At 47.3% G+C, this 16,310-nt stretch overlaps 1 protein-coding gene across 1 annotated transcript in view; it reads left to right on the top strand.

Moving 5' to 3' along the window:
• CRACR2A (calcium release activated channel regulator 2A) overlaps positions 1-16,310 on the top strand; it is a 727,465-nt gene that overhangs the window by 339,383 nt on the left and 371,772 nt on the right. The window contains exon 4 of the mRNA XM_085652578.1: positions 7,022-7,205. Within this exon, the coding sequence (XP_085508704.1) occupies positions 7,022-7,205 (184 nt within the window). The remainder of the gene's footprint in view (positions 1-7,021; positions 7,206-16,310) is intronic.

Here is a 16,310-nt window from a genome sequence, read left to right as displayed (position 1 = left end):
AAGTGCATATGCTTTCTGTATAAATTTGTATTATAATTGGTTTTTCATGATTGGCATATTTGTTTTACCAGTAGGACCCTAGTAAAGTGGACTGAGTGCGCCAGTGCTGGTAACTCATATGCTACTAGTGGACCTGCAGCACTGATTGTGCCACCCACATGAGTAGCCCTAAAAAGATGTCTCAGGCCTGCCACGGCAGTGCCTGTGCGCAGTTTGTTAGCTGCCTTGTTGACTTGGCAAGTGCACCCACTTGCCAGGCCCTAACCTTCCCTTTTCTTACATATAGGCAATATAGGCCACCGCTATGGTAGGCCCAAGGTACCCCCCTGGGCACGGTGCAGTGTATGTGAAAGGTAGAACGTATACTGGTGTGTGTAACATGTCCTGATAGTTAATACCACTATTACAGCAACTCCACTGGCTGCCAATTGGACAAAGGGCAGCTTTTAAGGTGGCGTGTATCACCTATAAAGCCCTCCATTGTACTAGCCCTGCTTTTCTGCGATCTTTAGTCACGGTGCATCGACCTTTACGTAACTTACGCTCTGCTCATCTTCACTTATTGACTGCTCCTAGAGTCAAAACCAAGAAGTTCGGGGGCCGCTGCTTTGCTTCTTTGGCCCCGTCCCTCTGGAATTCACTGCCTCCTTCTATTAAGTTGAGCTCCTCACTACTCAACTTCAGGAAACTGCTAAAAACTTCTCTTTTTCCTCCCCTTCATTAGTCAGCTTACGGTTATCTCTCACCTTGTTGCTGTTATCACTCTTCTGTGGTTAAGCGCCAGGAAACCTTAGGTGTCAGTGCGCTATACAAATTTCATCTAACATAACATAACATAACATATTTCATTTTTACTATTGAAAGGCTATCTTGCCCCATAGTCCAGAATGCGGAATGCTTTGTGACATTTTACAAGCATATCTTCCCACGGGGATAAGATGGGAAAATGAAGTTTGGTATCCCTGAACTCAGAATTTTGTAACACATCTGTTATTAAAGATGGTTTTTAAATTGTGTGTTTGAAAATACCTCTTTTAGAAAATGGCTATTTTCTTGTTCAGCCATCCTGTGTGCCTAAGCCTGTTTGTGGATTAACTGGCTTTAGAGTGACAGAGGCTGGGGAGGTGCAGTGGCTCCAGGCATCTGGATGAGTCAGCACTAGGCTGAATAGGCCTGATCTGCATTTGGAGTGGTGGGAGGAGTAGCACCTGTACCTGAATTGGGATGTGCCTGTCTTCCACAATGCTGGCTCCGCCCCCTTGTGGTGTGTCTGGAACCAAGGCTCACACTGACAATGGATGTTGTTGTGCACTTGCAGAGTGCCCCCCAGAACTGGTTTGAACTGGGCTCGGAGTCCCTTGCACAAAGAGAACAAAGACATTTTGGGGTATAAGTATTAGACCTAAAACCCCTGAACTTTAGATCATTCCTGGAATTCAGGAGGAACCTTTGCCAAGGAGAAGTGCTGGAGAGACTGAGGAGAAGTACTGCCATTGCTGTGTGTCTGGGGTTGGCCTGCAGTTGCTGTTTCTGCCAAGGAAACGAGAAGGACTTTGCTGTGTGCTGTGGCCCCTGCTTGAAGGAGATCTCCAAGGGCCTGAAGTGAGCTGGCCTCCTGTTCTGAAGTCTCAGAGACACAAAAACTTCACCGCCAGCTCCCCTGAACTCTGCTGCTGTGAGCTCTGACCTGCCAAGGGGTGCCTGTGCCAGTTTTGGGTCTCTGGAGGTTGTTGCTGCTGTTTGGGAGCTGGAAGAAAGAAGAAACTGAAAGAACTACAGAAATCGATGCAATTGAGGGATCGCGGCTGAAGAGGACTGCCGCAGTGCCGCTTGATGCCGCCGCATCGATCGCCGCTGCATCGATCGCTGCCGCGTCCCGGATTTCTACGCATCGTACCTGTGCAGCAAGTTCGTCCAACGCATCACCTGCGGACCGGAACCGTCACGAAGAATCTATGCACCACTCCCCATACAGACCGGATTCCACGCAACCCTTCCTCTGCGTGCAGCGGACTGTAGCATTGCCTCCCCAAGATCCGAGGAGTGTCGCGTCTCTTTGTTTTCCGACTCTCTGGCTGTTTGGCTTTGAAACTTTCACGAATTTACAGGTACTTTGGTGAAAAGTCACGCATCCATAGTTTTCTATGGTACAAGTTCTTGAAGCCTTTTGAAAGTCATATTTTTAACTGTGTATGTTGGATTTTTGTTGTTTTGGTCTTGCTTATTTTAGATAAAGATATTTTATTTTTCTAAACTGGTGTGGTGTCCTTTTGTAGTGTTTTCACTGTGTTACTGTGAGTGTTGGTACAAATACTTTACACATTGCCTTTGGGATAAGCCTGTCTGCTCATGCCAAGCTACCGAGGGGGTGAGCAGGGGTTATCTAATGTGTGTATCCCCCTTACCCTGACAAGAAGCTAGGGTCCCTATTTGGACAAAGGTACCTACCTCTGCCAACTAGAGACCCCCATTTCTAACATATCCCTTGACGAATCTATGGACCTACACCCAGGTAAGCCCTTAAGTACCCTAGGGAAAGGGTTAGGAAGATTCAGGGGGTCCTCTCAGGGGAGGGTCTGGACAGGGGGAGGTTACTCCCATGTCCTTTGTCCAGTTTCACACCAGAGCTAGAGTCAACAGCTCCCACGACTGGTTTGAACTGGACCATGCACAGGCGCACCAAATGTGCCCCTCATGCAGACTCAGTGGTGTTGGCAAGCGCACCCACCCCATCCCAGTACACTAAATCCTGTCTGGGAAGTGTTCACACATCCCTGTGACAGGATGCCTATTGATCTGCCTTCCCCTGCTCAAGCTTGGCTCAGCAGCAGGAGGGCAGAACCGTGTATCTGGTCGGCAGCAACCATTTTTGCTGTCAGGGTCAAGAAGGCCGGTACCGAGAACACTGAGAGCCTAATGGAGGGCTCTTCCAGTGCTTGGAATCATACCTCCCACACCGTTTACAGTGTGGGAGGTATGATTCAAACATGTTTAATAGCAAACATGATAGGATTCGTTGCAGCCATTTTTTAGATGGTCATTGTGTAGTTTACACCGTGCCCCTCTATATAGTAAATGGCTGCTTTACTTACAAACTGGGAGAATGGACTCCGTAGGCTGCAGGGGTGTCCTGCTCATGCAATGGCACCCTCTCACTTAGAATCAAGCACCCTGCCTTCAGGATTGTAAAGGCCTGCTATAGGGGTGAGTTATATGTTGGAAGTGCAGTGACCCTAGATATAGGAAACCTATATCTTTAGTAAGTGGTGCTAACACCAGCTTACGCAGGCTGCAATGGCAGTCCTGTAGTTCCATTTTGAATGTTCTCTCATAGGTGTCATAATACATGCTTCAGCTCATGGGAGACCTCTGGGGTACCTATGCCCTCGGTAACTTAATACCGTACACTAGGGACTTACAGTATCCAATCTGGGTTGTACCTAAGTACTGAACTCAACAATTTAGGGAGAAAGCAGATAGACTGGGGTCCTGATTAGCAGCATCCCAGTCAGACTAGTCAAATACAGCTTAGCACCAGGCAAATGTGGGGGTAACCATACAAGCAGATCCTACTTCAACTTGGTTGAAGGACCAAAAGCTGGCCTGCAAACACCTGGAAAGAATTTTGAGGGGGGGAACAGCCGCGGCCCGTGGAATGCGATGCGATGCAAAATGCGATGCAGCGCGCGCTACGAAATTCGTTTTATTTATTTAATTGTTTACTTACCTGTAATTATCCATATTCCGGTTTTTAGAACCCCCCACCCTGCCCCTCCCCCGCCCCGCCTTACCCCCCCACGGAAATCCCTCCACGGGCCGCGGCTGCGGGGGATACAAGGAAAATGATAAAAAGGAATACAAAGCTGGCCTAGCACTATATAAACAACTACTTAAAAAACACAAAACAAGAGTTTTTCAAGCAATCAAACACTCACACCCAGTCAACAGATCTGGGTTTGAGCCATCACCGTTCTTGGCAGTTCGGGCTGGACTGTTCCCATGAGGCACAGGGTCAGACTGATTTGTATATGGCCATGTCTGAACTGGGGTGGCAGAGTGGGCTAAAGAACGGTGATGGATCAAACCCAGATCTGTTGACTGGGTGTGAGTGTTTGATTGGTTCTGATGCTCCGTCCATCACCACCCCCTTTTGTACCGCTTTGTTCGCCATAAGTTGGCAGGGTATGCTCAGACGTGAGTCCCTTGCTCACTTTGCCACTGGATTCAAGCAAGCCTGGCTGAAAACGGCTGAAATGCCAGAAACCGGTCCTAGGAAGCTTGTTTCTGGTCCAGGGAAGGCATGGCTTGGCCGTTCGGGCTGGATTGTTCCCATGAGGCACAGGGTCAGACTGATTTGCATATGACCATGTCTGAACTGGGGTGGCAGAGTGGGCTACAGAACGGTGATGGATCAAACCCAGATCTGATGACTGGGTGTGAGTGTTTGGTTGGTTCTGATGCTCCGTCCATCACCACCCCCTTTTGTAAAGCCAAGGACCAACCAGAGAGCCCGGAAAAAGACGGAAAGCCAGCCGCCAATCCTGAAAAGGGGGTAGACCCAAATCAGACCGAGGACGCCACCAACAACCAGGAAGACGTGAAGATTACGGGTCTAGCGACGGTGTGGCCAGGGAATGCTGAGGAGCTTGCCGTGGACTCGGAACCTGAGGACAGGCTGCAAATGTGGTGCTAGGAGTAGTGGTTACCTTCGCTGGCTGCTGCAAATCAGGAGAGATGCGGCAGACACAGTGTGTTAACAAGGAAAGGGGAGAGGGAGGGAAAAGGTAGGCAACTCGGAAAGCTATTGCAGGTTAACGGAAGGGGCGGGCGGGTGAAATAGCAAAACGGACAAAAGAACCAACTGTTCTTTTTCCTTCTGTTTATTTTCTTTGCTTTTCCCCTCTTCAGTGTACTTTTTTTAAATTAATTTTGAAGCCACATAGCTTTATTAGGACACTCTAAGGTGACTGGTAAGGCACGAAGAAAAAGAACAAACCAGCTCACCAACTAAAGTAAGTCCTTGGTAGAAAGTCAAGTGTCTGGAGAAGCCAGCTTCTTTAAAATACCCATAACCACTAGTAGTGGTCAGAAGGGATACCTGGACTCTTTTCTTTTACTCTTCTTTATCCCCACCAGGCCATTAGGAAGGGACAGAAGTGATTAGCCTCCACAAGATTCACAGTTTTTTGGGTTCGGTGAAGGGTTTATATCCACAAAGACACAAGACTGAACCACATACTTACCGCCACCTTCTGTGTTTTTAAGCCTCTGGGTGATTCCCTCCTGCACAGCACTGAAGAGCTGCAACACCGACCTGCAAGAATAAGAAAGAAGGGTTAAAGAAGCACTTGCTTCAGACTTGTATCATATCCATTCTGCCAATAAATACACCAAACATTAAGGGGCATATGTAGGTAGCATCACATTTACCGATTCATAAATACCGAATTTTACCGATTCGGTATTTATGAATCGGTAAATGTAATGTAGGCAACCAATCGGTAATTATTACCGATTCGTAAATATCGGTATTTAAGAATCGGTATTTACCGAATCGGTAATAATGCATCCCTTCCCATTCATTCCTATGGGCCTGGAGGCCCATAGGAAAGAATGGGAAGCCAGTTACCATTACCGATTCGGTAAATACCGAATCGGTAATAGGGGAGGCATTATCATGGGTGGCAGGGTGTCACATTGACACCCTGTTGCACCCCTGATTCGTGCATGTGTGCACATGTGGCGCACATACTGCCACATTGCACTTTTCAAATAGCTCAAAAATGCTTTTTGAAAGGTATTCGTCATTTACCATCAACTAGTAGTTGGTGGTAAATAACGAATCCAGACACCAATGATGCACTCACTTGAGTGCCCCCTACATAGCATTTCTGGATTCGGTATTTACCGAATAGGTATTTTACCGATTTCTTAATTTCCAAATCGGTAAATACCGAATCCAGAAAATCTGCTACCTACATCGCAAATGCCTAAATACCGGTCGGTAACGGGATATTTACCGAATTTCGGCCGTTACCGACCGGTATTTGGCTTCCTACATGAGGCCCGTATGTATTCTTCCTTCTCACTTATTTTTCCGCCAATCCCTCCCACATGAAGTTTGCTGATTTAAGTTGAAATGTAGTGATTGATGTGAAATCGCTATAGGACCTTGGGTCTTAAAATGAGAGCTCTTAAATTGGTCCACATTAAAGTACATTTTAGGGGGGGAAAGAAGGCACTCTCCAAAAGACGCCTGGGAGGAGTAAACAATTGTGCAAGAAACTGAGAATATGTTGATTATTGTGAGGCCCCCACCAGGTTTAGAGGTGCAGTTTAGGCATAATATGCAGCCTCCTGGGGATACCCAGAGCTATGACTGACTGAGGTGACAGAAAGCCGGTTTTCAGTTAGAAGTAACGCAGAAGGGACGTGGGAAGTGATACAATCTGACAGTATTTCGGTGATGATCTCAGGCTCAATAGAAAGCGCTTTGTTGAAGGACTGGAATCACTTTCACACTGAACCCCTGTAGAACCCGTTGTGCAGGGGGGACACCAGGACTGATGATATAAATTGTAGAGCTGTTTGCATTGTCTGCCAGATGGTATTCGTTGTTTAAGTCTTTTTGTGCAAGGCTATCATAACGTTTTTATACAGTTAATATTGTAGTTTGTTACATTCGGTGATGTAATCTTGACATGTTTTCTGATATGTACATTTTTAGCCGTTACATAAAAATGGCTGACATGAAGTTACGATAGAAATCTACGGTCAATACATGCAACTTTTGGCATTGTACACGTTTTAGTTTTAATCATGTTCCTGCTATCAGTAGAATTTCTCCGAATGGTTTACAAGTGCGTGCAAATCCGATCCAATGATCAGCGTTTATGGAGGCGCAGGGCTGCCGAGAAGGACATATAATGGCGCTGGCTTGTTACCTTCCAAAGGAACTTTTCAGTAGTTCTATTAAAAGCATTGATTGTGTTGCTAACAATGTAATATTTCAATATTTCAGGCCAGTTTTTATTCGGAGAGAAGATTCCTCTAAATGATGCATTCGAAGAGCATGAACAACAAATCCAGTATGAAAGTGTGTATCAGTCCACCTGGGAAGAGAGCCTCAAAGATGCGGACGACGACGGGGACCGCCAGTTCTACAGCCTGATAGACAGCCTGGGGGCTAACAGGGCCATAGAGGAGTGAGTAACAGATGCCTAGGCGCGTGCATACTAGAATATGTTGGGAATGTTTGCTCCACTTCTGAGGTGGTACAGAGGTGGAAGTCGGTACCAGAGATTGTCTTTAGAAGGCATGGTGGCCACCGTATTCCAAGATAATGTCACAACTCCACATGACCACATTTCATACACAGGAGCGGCCGGCACAGGTAAAAGTGGTGGAGCGGGGGCAGGGCGGGGTGAGGGGGAAGTCGGCAGCCGACGAGATAGATAACATTAAATAAAAAAATAATTAAAATCAAGGGAGAAAACGATTAGCACCTACTGGACTACCTGCTTTCAGTCTGTTTTTTTCTAATGCTCTGAATTCAGAGCAGTGAATAATAGCATTTTATTTTCAGTGTTCATGATAATGCCACTCAATAGCCGTACACAACAGTATTGGTGTTCCCTACATTGTGGGCTAAGGGTACTTTGTTCTTCAAGGTTGTTATATTGCTCTTACCAAAACACTGTCAGCCTGTCATTACTTCCCAGGGAAATGGCACAAGCTTTTGTAGGAGGTGTGCCCAGTGGTCAGGGAGAAGATAGATTCCATTGCAATCGCATTGATCGCACATCTAACAATGAATGTTTTGTTGATAGCTCTAAACTGGGCTTGGAAGACAAAAGTTTCAGATGTATTATTGACCGTGTGAGCAATGTGCTGGTGGAATTCTGGAAAGGAAGTATGTCATCTTGGGCAGGTACTAGCTGCCTGGCTTTCATACGTAATCCGCCCATGCATAGTCGCTGGAAGTAGGGAGGGTGGGGCTTCTACAGCTCCCCCCAAATAACCATGCTGAAGTTATGAAGGTGAATGAGCATTAAAGATAAGTTTACACTTTAGTTTTATCTTTACACATTTGCTGTGCACTTCAAAGACATAGGTGAAAATGTCCGGTTTATCTACTGACAAATTTCTGCTTACTCTTTTAACATTGAGATTCATGTTTACTATTCTTTCTTTCTCCTACTGCAAAGAGAGAGAATTTTGTAAAGTGAACTGTGACAGTCTTCTTTTAATACAGGAACATTAAAAGAATAGACCATAGGATGTTATTTATTCTAGCATTAAAAACCTATAATCGAACTGCACAAATATTTCAAAAATATATAAATGGTTAGGAGAACCCCAATGGAGGTATTTTTTTGTAATTCTGAAGTGTGATGAAACAAAGACTACTACAATCAAAACAAACCAAATTTCTACACTTTAACGTTTCTGCTCTATCTAGTTTTCTTAATAAAATTGTATGTCTGTGCAAATTTAGAGGTAATTTCAGTGTAAAATGTGCTGTCTGTAAGTGACAGTGTGCTACCACACAATGCTTTAGAAATGTATTTGTGGCACTGTGCTCCTAAATGCAACATCACCTACATATTACACCCTTCCACTTTTTCTGAATGGGCGTGGCTGCTTTGCAACACTTATTATAAGTGTGATTCTTGGATTTTCTGAAACCCTATGAGTACATTGATATAGCATTGATGGCAGGTCCTCTACTCTGAAAACTGTTCCAGCACCACTACGTCCTTGTATTATGTTAGACCTCTACCAGGTCTTTTCGGTTCCCAAATTTTGATCACATCATATAGCAATTGCACACATTAATAGAACTGGAAAATTAAAATGCCTGGGTTCACTATCAATAAATTTTCAGTATCACCAGCCAATGCAGGCACCTGGCTCTTAATCACAAAGGATAGCGACATTAAAGATTACGCATTAGAAACAGAGGGGCTGAGTACGACTTGGGCGGTTTTACCGCTAGCCCGCTGTCCAGAAAATGTCAGCAAACCGGCGGCATCCTACCTGCTATATCACAAGTCTCCTGCGGGGCTGGCGGTGTGTGGATTGTGGAGTCCCCAAAATAACCTTGCCACACAAACCTTCCTTCTGTGCTAATGACAGTACACTTTAAAATCTAAGTTCAGTAGAAGTTGTGCTGATTTTAATTTGAAAGGACATGAAAGACATGTTTTTTTTAAAATTAGGTTGAAGGAATCAATCAGGGATTTGTAGTGCGCACTACTCAGCCGTAAGGGTCTCAAGGTGCTGGGGGGGGGGGGGATTCGGGCAACTCCGGTAATCTGAAGAGCCAGTAGTTTAAAACATGAGCACCAGTCACATTTCACAAGGGCGCATTCGCCTTCGAGCCAGTGATTCGCTTCATTACCTGCCTATCTGCCGACTCTCGCATGGTGGTGTCTGCTCCAGGAAAACGGCGGCAAAAAGACAGGTCCTGATTGGGCAGGCGGGAAGCTTGGCTGGCTCTGGCTCTTCCCATCGCGGTAGCATAAATGTCAGCGGTGGTGTCGGTCATGTGACATCTCACCACACACATCGTAATTGGGCGGTCAGCCTGCCGAGGAGACTGCGGTCGGATTGCTGAAAATGCGACTGTGGGCCACATTCCGCCATCATATTCAGGCCCAGATATTAATTTGTTTCTTTCTCAATAATAACCTTAAGGCTCTTCCTGAATGCTTGCAGTATGAGGCATTGTCTGGTGCTTAGAGGGAGTTTTGTCCAGATCTTGGTCACGATGTAGGAGAAGGATCTGCCTCCCATTCTGGCTCTGTGGATGTGGGGGATTTCGGCCAAGGCTAGGTCAGTGGAGCGGAGGTTTCTCTCGAGGACGTAGAAGGAGATTCTTTTGTTGAGGTACTGGGGTCCAGTGTTGTGGAAGGCTTTGGAGACGTGTGTGAGCAGCTTGAAGGTCATTCTTTTTTCGCTGGGGAGCCAGTGGAGGTCTTGTAGGTGTTGGGTGATGTGGTCGTGTCGTGGGGTGCTGAGGACGAGTCTGGCTGTAGCGTTCTGGACAGTCTGGAGTTTGCGAAGTAGAGATTTGTTGATTCCGGCATAGAGAGTGTTCCCGTAGTCCAGCCTGCTGGTGATGAGTGCGTGGCTGATGGTCTTCCTGGATGCAGGGGGATCCATTTGAAGGTCTTGCAGAGTATGCCTAGGGTGTTGAAGCATGTGGAGGATACGGCATTAATCTGTCAGTTCATGGTGAGGGAGGAGTCGGGTATTATGCCGAGTTGAGCTTCCGGCAGCTGCTGCTCATCCAGGTTGTGAGGATGAGCTGGGTGTCATAAGCGTAGTATACTATGCTGAGTATGTTTTTGACGATGGTAGTGAGGGGGGCCATGTAGATGTTGAAGAGCGTGGGGTTGAGGGAGGATCCTTGGGGTACTCCGCATCTGATCTCTGTGGGTTCAGAGAGGAAGGACCGGAGTCTTATTCTTTGTGTTCGGCCTGCGAGGAAGGAGCGGATTCAGTCTAGGGTAGTTCCCTGTATGCTGACGTCGTGGAGTCTGGCAGCTAGTGTGCGGTGGGAGATGGTGTTGAAGGCTGCTGAGAGGTCTACTAGGATGAGGGCTGCAGTGTGGCCTTGATCGAGGAGTGCGCGGATGTCGTCTGTTGCAGCTAGGAGGGCGTTCTCAGTGCTTTGGTTGCTGTGGAAACTGGATTGAGAAGTGTTGAGGATGTTGTTGGTTTCTATGAAGTTCATTAGCTGTCTGTTGGCAAACTTTTTGGTGACTTTGGCGGCAAAGGGGAGGAGAAAGATGGGCCTGTAGTTCTTGAGGTCAGTCTGGTCTGTCAAGGGCTTCTTGAGGAGGGGTTTGACTGCTGCACATTTCCAGTCATCGGGGAACATTCCTGTTTCGAGGGTGCAGTTGATTTTCCGTCGTAGTTCTAGTGCGATGGCGGAGACGCTCCTGTGGAAGATGTGTGGTGGGCAGGGGTCAGTGGATGCTCAGGAGTGTATGCTCCTCATGGTCTTTGCGGTGTCTTCTGTGGTGACAGGAGTCCAGGCACATATGGTCAACTGGGTGGCGTTGCTAGTGGAAGGTGTTGGCTCGGTGCCTTGGTCATGTTCGTCAAAGCTGTTGTAGAGTGTCTTGATCTTGTGGTGGAAGAAGGAGCTAAGTTTGTTGCCGAGGTCCTGGGAGGTAGGGACGTCGGAGATTTTGCTGAGGGGTGTGGTGGATTCTTGTATGATGTTGAAGAGTTCCTTGGAGTTCCTTGGAGTTGCTGGACAGGATTCTGTCCTGGATGAAGTCCCTCTTTGTAGATCTGATCAGTTGGTAGTGTGCTGTGATTGCGGTCCTGTAGGCGCTGCGTGCTTCTGGGGTTTTGCTGTTCCTCTATGCTTCCTTAAGTCTTCAGCATGAATGCTTGGATTCTCTGAGGTCTGTGGTGAACCAGGTGGATTTCATGGTGTGTTGTCTGTTGGAGTTCTGGAGGGGTGCGAGCGTGTTGGCGCAGTCGGTGATCCATTTGTGGAGTTTGTTGGCTGCAGAGTTGGCGTTGGTCATGGTGGGGGGAGGAGTGCAGCTGAGGGCGGAGGAAAGGTGCTTTTCGGTGATCTTGCTCCAGTTTCTGCGTGGGGGCGTGGCGTTGGCTTGTGTGCGGTGGGTTTCGAGAAGGGGATGACGCAGTGTTGATCCGTCCTGAGAGGTTGCGTGGTGTGACTGAAGTGAACGTTGCTTTCTCCAGCAAAGATGGGGTCGAGGGTGTGTCCCACCTTGTGGGTGGGGGTTGTGATGAGTTGCTTCAGTCTGATGTTGGCGAGCTTGTCTAGGAGGGCGGTGTGGTTGTTGTCACTGAGGTTGTCGAGGTGGAAGTTCAGGTCCTTGAGCAGTCCATTGAGGTGAGGGCGTGGGGTGCAATGTGGTCTGTGATGGTGTTAGTGAAGGGGGCGTGGGGTCCGGGAGGTCTGTAGGTGAGAGTTCTGGGGTTGACCTGGATCTGGAAGTGGATGTGTTCCATAGGGGATGAGGAGTCTTTAGAGATGGAAGATGTCAGTCGGAGGGAGCTTTTGTGGATGATGGCGAGGCCTCCTCCAGTGTGGTTGGGGCAGTCTTTCCTCTGGATCTTGTACCCATCCAGGATGGTGGTTTGGATGTCGGGTGCGGAGCTGGCGTTGTTCCAGGTCTTTGTGAGGAAGGTTACATTGGGCGAGAGGGTGCTGAGGAGGTCCCAGATTTCTACTGCATGTCTGTGCAGGGAGCATTGGTTGAGGAGGATGCAGCTCAGGGTTTTGGGTGCGCTGGAATCCAGTGGGTTGGTGGTAGCGGTCAGGGTACAGAGGTGGGTGAAGGTGCGGCAGCAGTGTCCACAGGAGAACGGGCCTTGAGTGATGCTCGGCGTTGAGAGCTGGCAGTTGTTGCGTCCAGGGTTAAGTGCGTAGAGGGTCCCTGAGTCGTAGCGCCGGGGGGTTGGAGGACCAGGGTCCCTGGCACTGGTCATGGTCTGGTCGCAGACGGGCACAGACTGGCTTGTCTTTGTCGCACCTTCAGCACGCCCACTGCACAAGGCTTCACAGCAGCCACCATTAAATAGGGGTCAGAGGGAGGTATAGCAGCTGTGAGACGGGAGCGGGAACACGCAGGGTGGAGGGGCCGTGGGGCAGCAGCTGTGGGAAAGGGAGTGAGAAAAGCTTCAGTGAAAACAAGAGAAAAACAGTGAAAACAGAAGACAGAAAAACGGCACAGACAGACAAAACGGCACAAACAGACCAAAAGGTACAAAAAGGAAAAAAGTAGGCAGAAAAAAACAGAAAGGCTAGCAGAGCGGACCAGCCGAAGAGCAAGGCTCTCCCGCTGGACCACCAGGGATGAGGCGCAGGCAGGAGCCTGCAGGTGGAGGAGGGCCTCGAAGACCTACCTGGAATCATAGGCGCAGGGGGCAGAGCTGCAATGACGAAACTGCATGAGGGGAGACCAGTTTCTCTGACCAGGCGGTCAGAGGTCTTGCTTTTACTGCTCGCACTGTGTGGGGCTTTGTAAACCAGATATGTGTTGATTCCTAGATAAAAACGTTTATATCAAATGAGTGAACACCATGTACTGTAATTTACATCACGTAGTCCCCTAAGATTTAAAGGACTGATTTCTAGGTTTTTCGTTTTCGGAATAATTCATTTATTGATGTGAAAACAATAGACATGACACTTCTACTAGAAATATCTTTTAGAAAATCATTGGCATCACAAAGCTGAGTAGAAATGATGGAATGCAGAAACCAACTTGCATATTGAGACACAGGAGAGGTATTGTGATTTAAAGACACCATAACACTAACAAAAAGAACATAAGAAAATGATACCTATTAAACCAACAGGGTAGACTTATTTCAGTTATTGTAGTGTGCATCATTAATTCTTCCTTCCTTCCAGTCTTATGAGATAACATTTCAGGGTAGTTTTTAATTCACTGGGATGGAGCAAGTTCAGGTCTCGGGAAGGAGGAGAAGGATCAGTGAATGCCAGAGATGGGACCTAGACATTAGAGGGGTCAAACCTGAAAGATGCTCAAGGTTTCTTAGGTGTGACCAGAAAGTTTTTTTAAAGTATCAGTATGTTGATATGGTAGTCCCGAAATGTTACAGTGGACCACGTGGTATGTGATTGCCTACAGTTTGTTGAAAAACATATTATTAGCTGATTGTCACCCTACTTCATGAAGTAAGGAAATGATGGGTGTGTACCTGAGGAGATTGAATATGTTTCTACTCAAAGAGTTGAGAATCTTCTCTAGTGGGGAAAAGTAATATTGAGTGACGTCACATGTAGGCTCTTGCAGTGATATAATTGACTGAATAATAGTGGATTAGATAGCATCCTTGTAAGAAATTGGGTTACTGGTTGAAGGGGTGAAACCCTACTCAAGCAGCAACCACAATCCTTGTCAGAGTGAAGTCACAAGCAAACCCTCTGGTAGCTTGGCATAGAGCAGTCAGGCTTAACTTTAACAATGTGTAAAGTATTTGTCAGCACTTCAAACAGTAATCTGGTGAAACAAGGACACAAGAAGAATTCCATACCAAATTCGAAAAATAGAATACATTAGAATGAATGAAAAAGACCAAAATGACAGAAAAACAATAGGTAGAACAGCAGATATGCAAGTTTTAAGATTTAAGTGAAAATAGCGCCAAAAAGCACTAAGCACTAACTGTGGTTATCTGATCACCCTGGGCCGGGACAAAGTCACATGTTCAGGCTGACGGCAATGAAGCGCGGGCGAGCTACTGGGAACCACATAGGCCCTCTACACACAGTACCTTAATCCTGGTTGCGAAGAGTTGCGAAGTCCCGTGTTGAGGATGCGTCGCGCAGCAGAGGTGATGCGAGTTCCAGGAGAGGGGATGCATTGAGCAGCAGCGGTTCCAGAAAGCTGTGAAGTGTGATGCGATGTCCTTATGTCGAGATGCGTCATGCTACGGTGGTTCTGATAGGCAGCTTTGGACGAGATGCTTTTCTTGCATTGAGATGTGTTGTGCAAGAGTGGTTGCGATATGTGATGCAAAGTCCTTGTATTGGGGAAATCCACCCAGCAAAGTTGATGAGCATTGAGCAGCAGAGGTAATGCGCTTGATATACGAGAGATGCACTGCTAAGGAGATGTTTCAGTTCTGTTGAATCTAAAGATGGGCCAGGGAAGGCATGGCTTGGCAGTTCGGGCTGGACTGTTCCCATGAGGCACAGGGTCAGACTGATTTGCATATGGCCATGTCTGAACTGGGGTGGCAGAGTGGGCTAAAGAACGGTGATGGATCAAACCCAGATCTGTTGACGGGGTGTGAGTGTTTGATTGGTTCGGATGCTCTGTCCATCACCACCCCCTTTTGTACCGCTTTGTTCGGTCCAGGGAAGGCATGGCTTGGCAGTTTGGGCTGGACTGTTCCCATGAGGCACAGGGTCAGACTGATTTGCATATGGCCATGTCTGAACTGGGGTGGCAGAGTGGGCTAAAGAACGGTGATGGATCAAACCCAGATCTGTTGACTGGGTGTGAGTGTTTGATTGGTTCGGATGCTCTGTCCATCACCACCCCCTTTTGTACCGCAAATCTAAAGATGGGCGGCAGAGCACCTTCAGGCCCACTTCCAAGGGTGCAGGACTGAGGTGGCACCACTTGGGAGGGCAGGACTTAGAGAGGGTGCTGGGTTCAAGGTTGGTGGAAGCCTGTTCTGTGCTTGAGGCTTCTTATCAGGAGGCCAGCCAACTAGCCCTTCGAGTCACTCTGGGATCCTGAGTTTAGAGATGCAGGTTCAGTCCTTTTCACCCAGGCAAGAGGACGGCTGAGCAACAGGTCAACACAGCATCACAGCAGTTTTTCAGGGCAGCGGTCCAACAGAGTGGAAGTCCTTTCAGCAGCACAGCCGTCCTCTTCTTGACAGAGCCCTCAGGCAGAGAAGTGTACTGAAGAGTTGGGTCTAAGGGTCTAATATTTATACCCACTTTGAAGTAGATGGAGCTTCTAGAGGTTTCCACCCCCTTAGCTGCCAGATATCCCCTTCCTCCCTGTCCTGGCCCCAGCTTTTAAGGGGTCAAAAAATACGAGTGACAAACCCTTTGTGAGAGTGCTCAGGCAGAGCCTTTGTGATGTGCATTAAATCAGAGTGGCCCATCCTGCCAACACCTAGCTTCCCTTTGTTTCACTGTCTGGTAGGAATACACAAGGACCAGCTGCTAGCTACATGTGACCCAGGAACAGGTTGCAGGTACCACATGGTTGGGACGAGAAAATGCCAACTTTCTAAAAGTCTCATTTTCAGAATTGTGACTAAAAATCTGACTTTACCATTAGAGAGAGCTTTTAATTACAATTCTTTAGACATCAAACTCGATCAGTCTACCTGCTCCCAATTGGAAGTTACAGCTTATTAAATGTAATCAGGTAACTCCAATGTTTTCCTCTGAGAGAGAAATGCCTTGCTGTAACAAAAAAAAAATGTTAGAGTTTTTCACTACCAGGATATATAAAACTTAAAAGTAGAGGTCCAACATTTTAAATACACTTCACGCTGCCCTCTGGGCTTACGGGGCCTACCCTATGGATAACTTAAGAATGGTTTGGGCCTAGCAAAAGGTTAATTTTGCCAGGTCAACATGGCAGTTTCAAACAGCACAACCAGGCTGCAATTGCAGGCTTGAGACATGTTTGTAGGGCTACTTAAGTGGGCGACACAATAAATGCTGCAGGCCCACTAGTAGCATTTAATTTACAGGCTCAGGGTACATGTAAGACTGGGGACATTAAATAGACCAATGTGGTGTAAGGAAATTCTAC

The sequence above is a fragment of the Triturus cristatus genome, chromosome 4_1 (genome assembly GCF_964204655.1).
Source record: "Triturus cristatus chromosome 4_1, aTriCri1.1, whole genome shotgun sequence".
In the NCBI taxonomy this organism is placed as follows: domain Eukaryota; kingdom Metazoa; phylum Chordata; class Amphibia; order Caudata; family Salamandridae; genus Triturus; species Triturus cristatus.
This window is presented reverse-complemented; position numbering and strand designations above follow the sequence as displayed.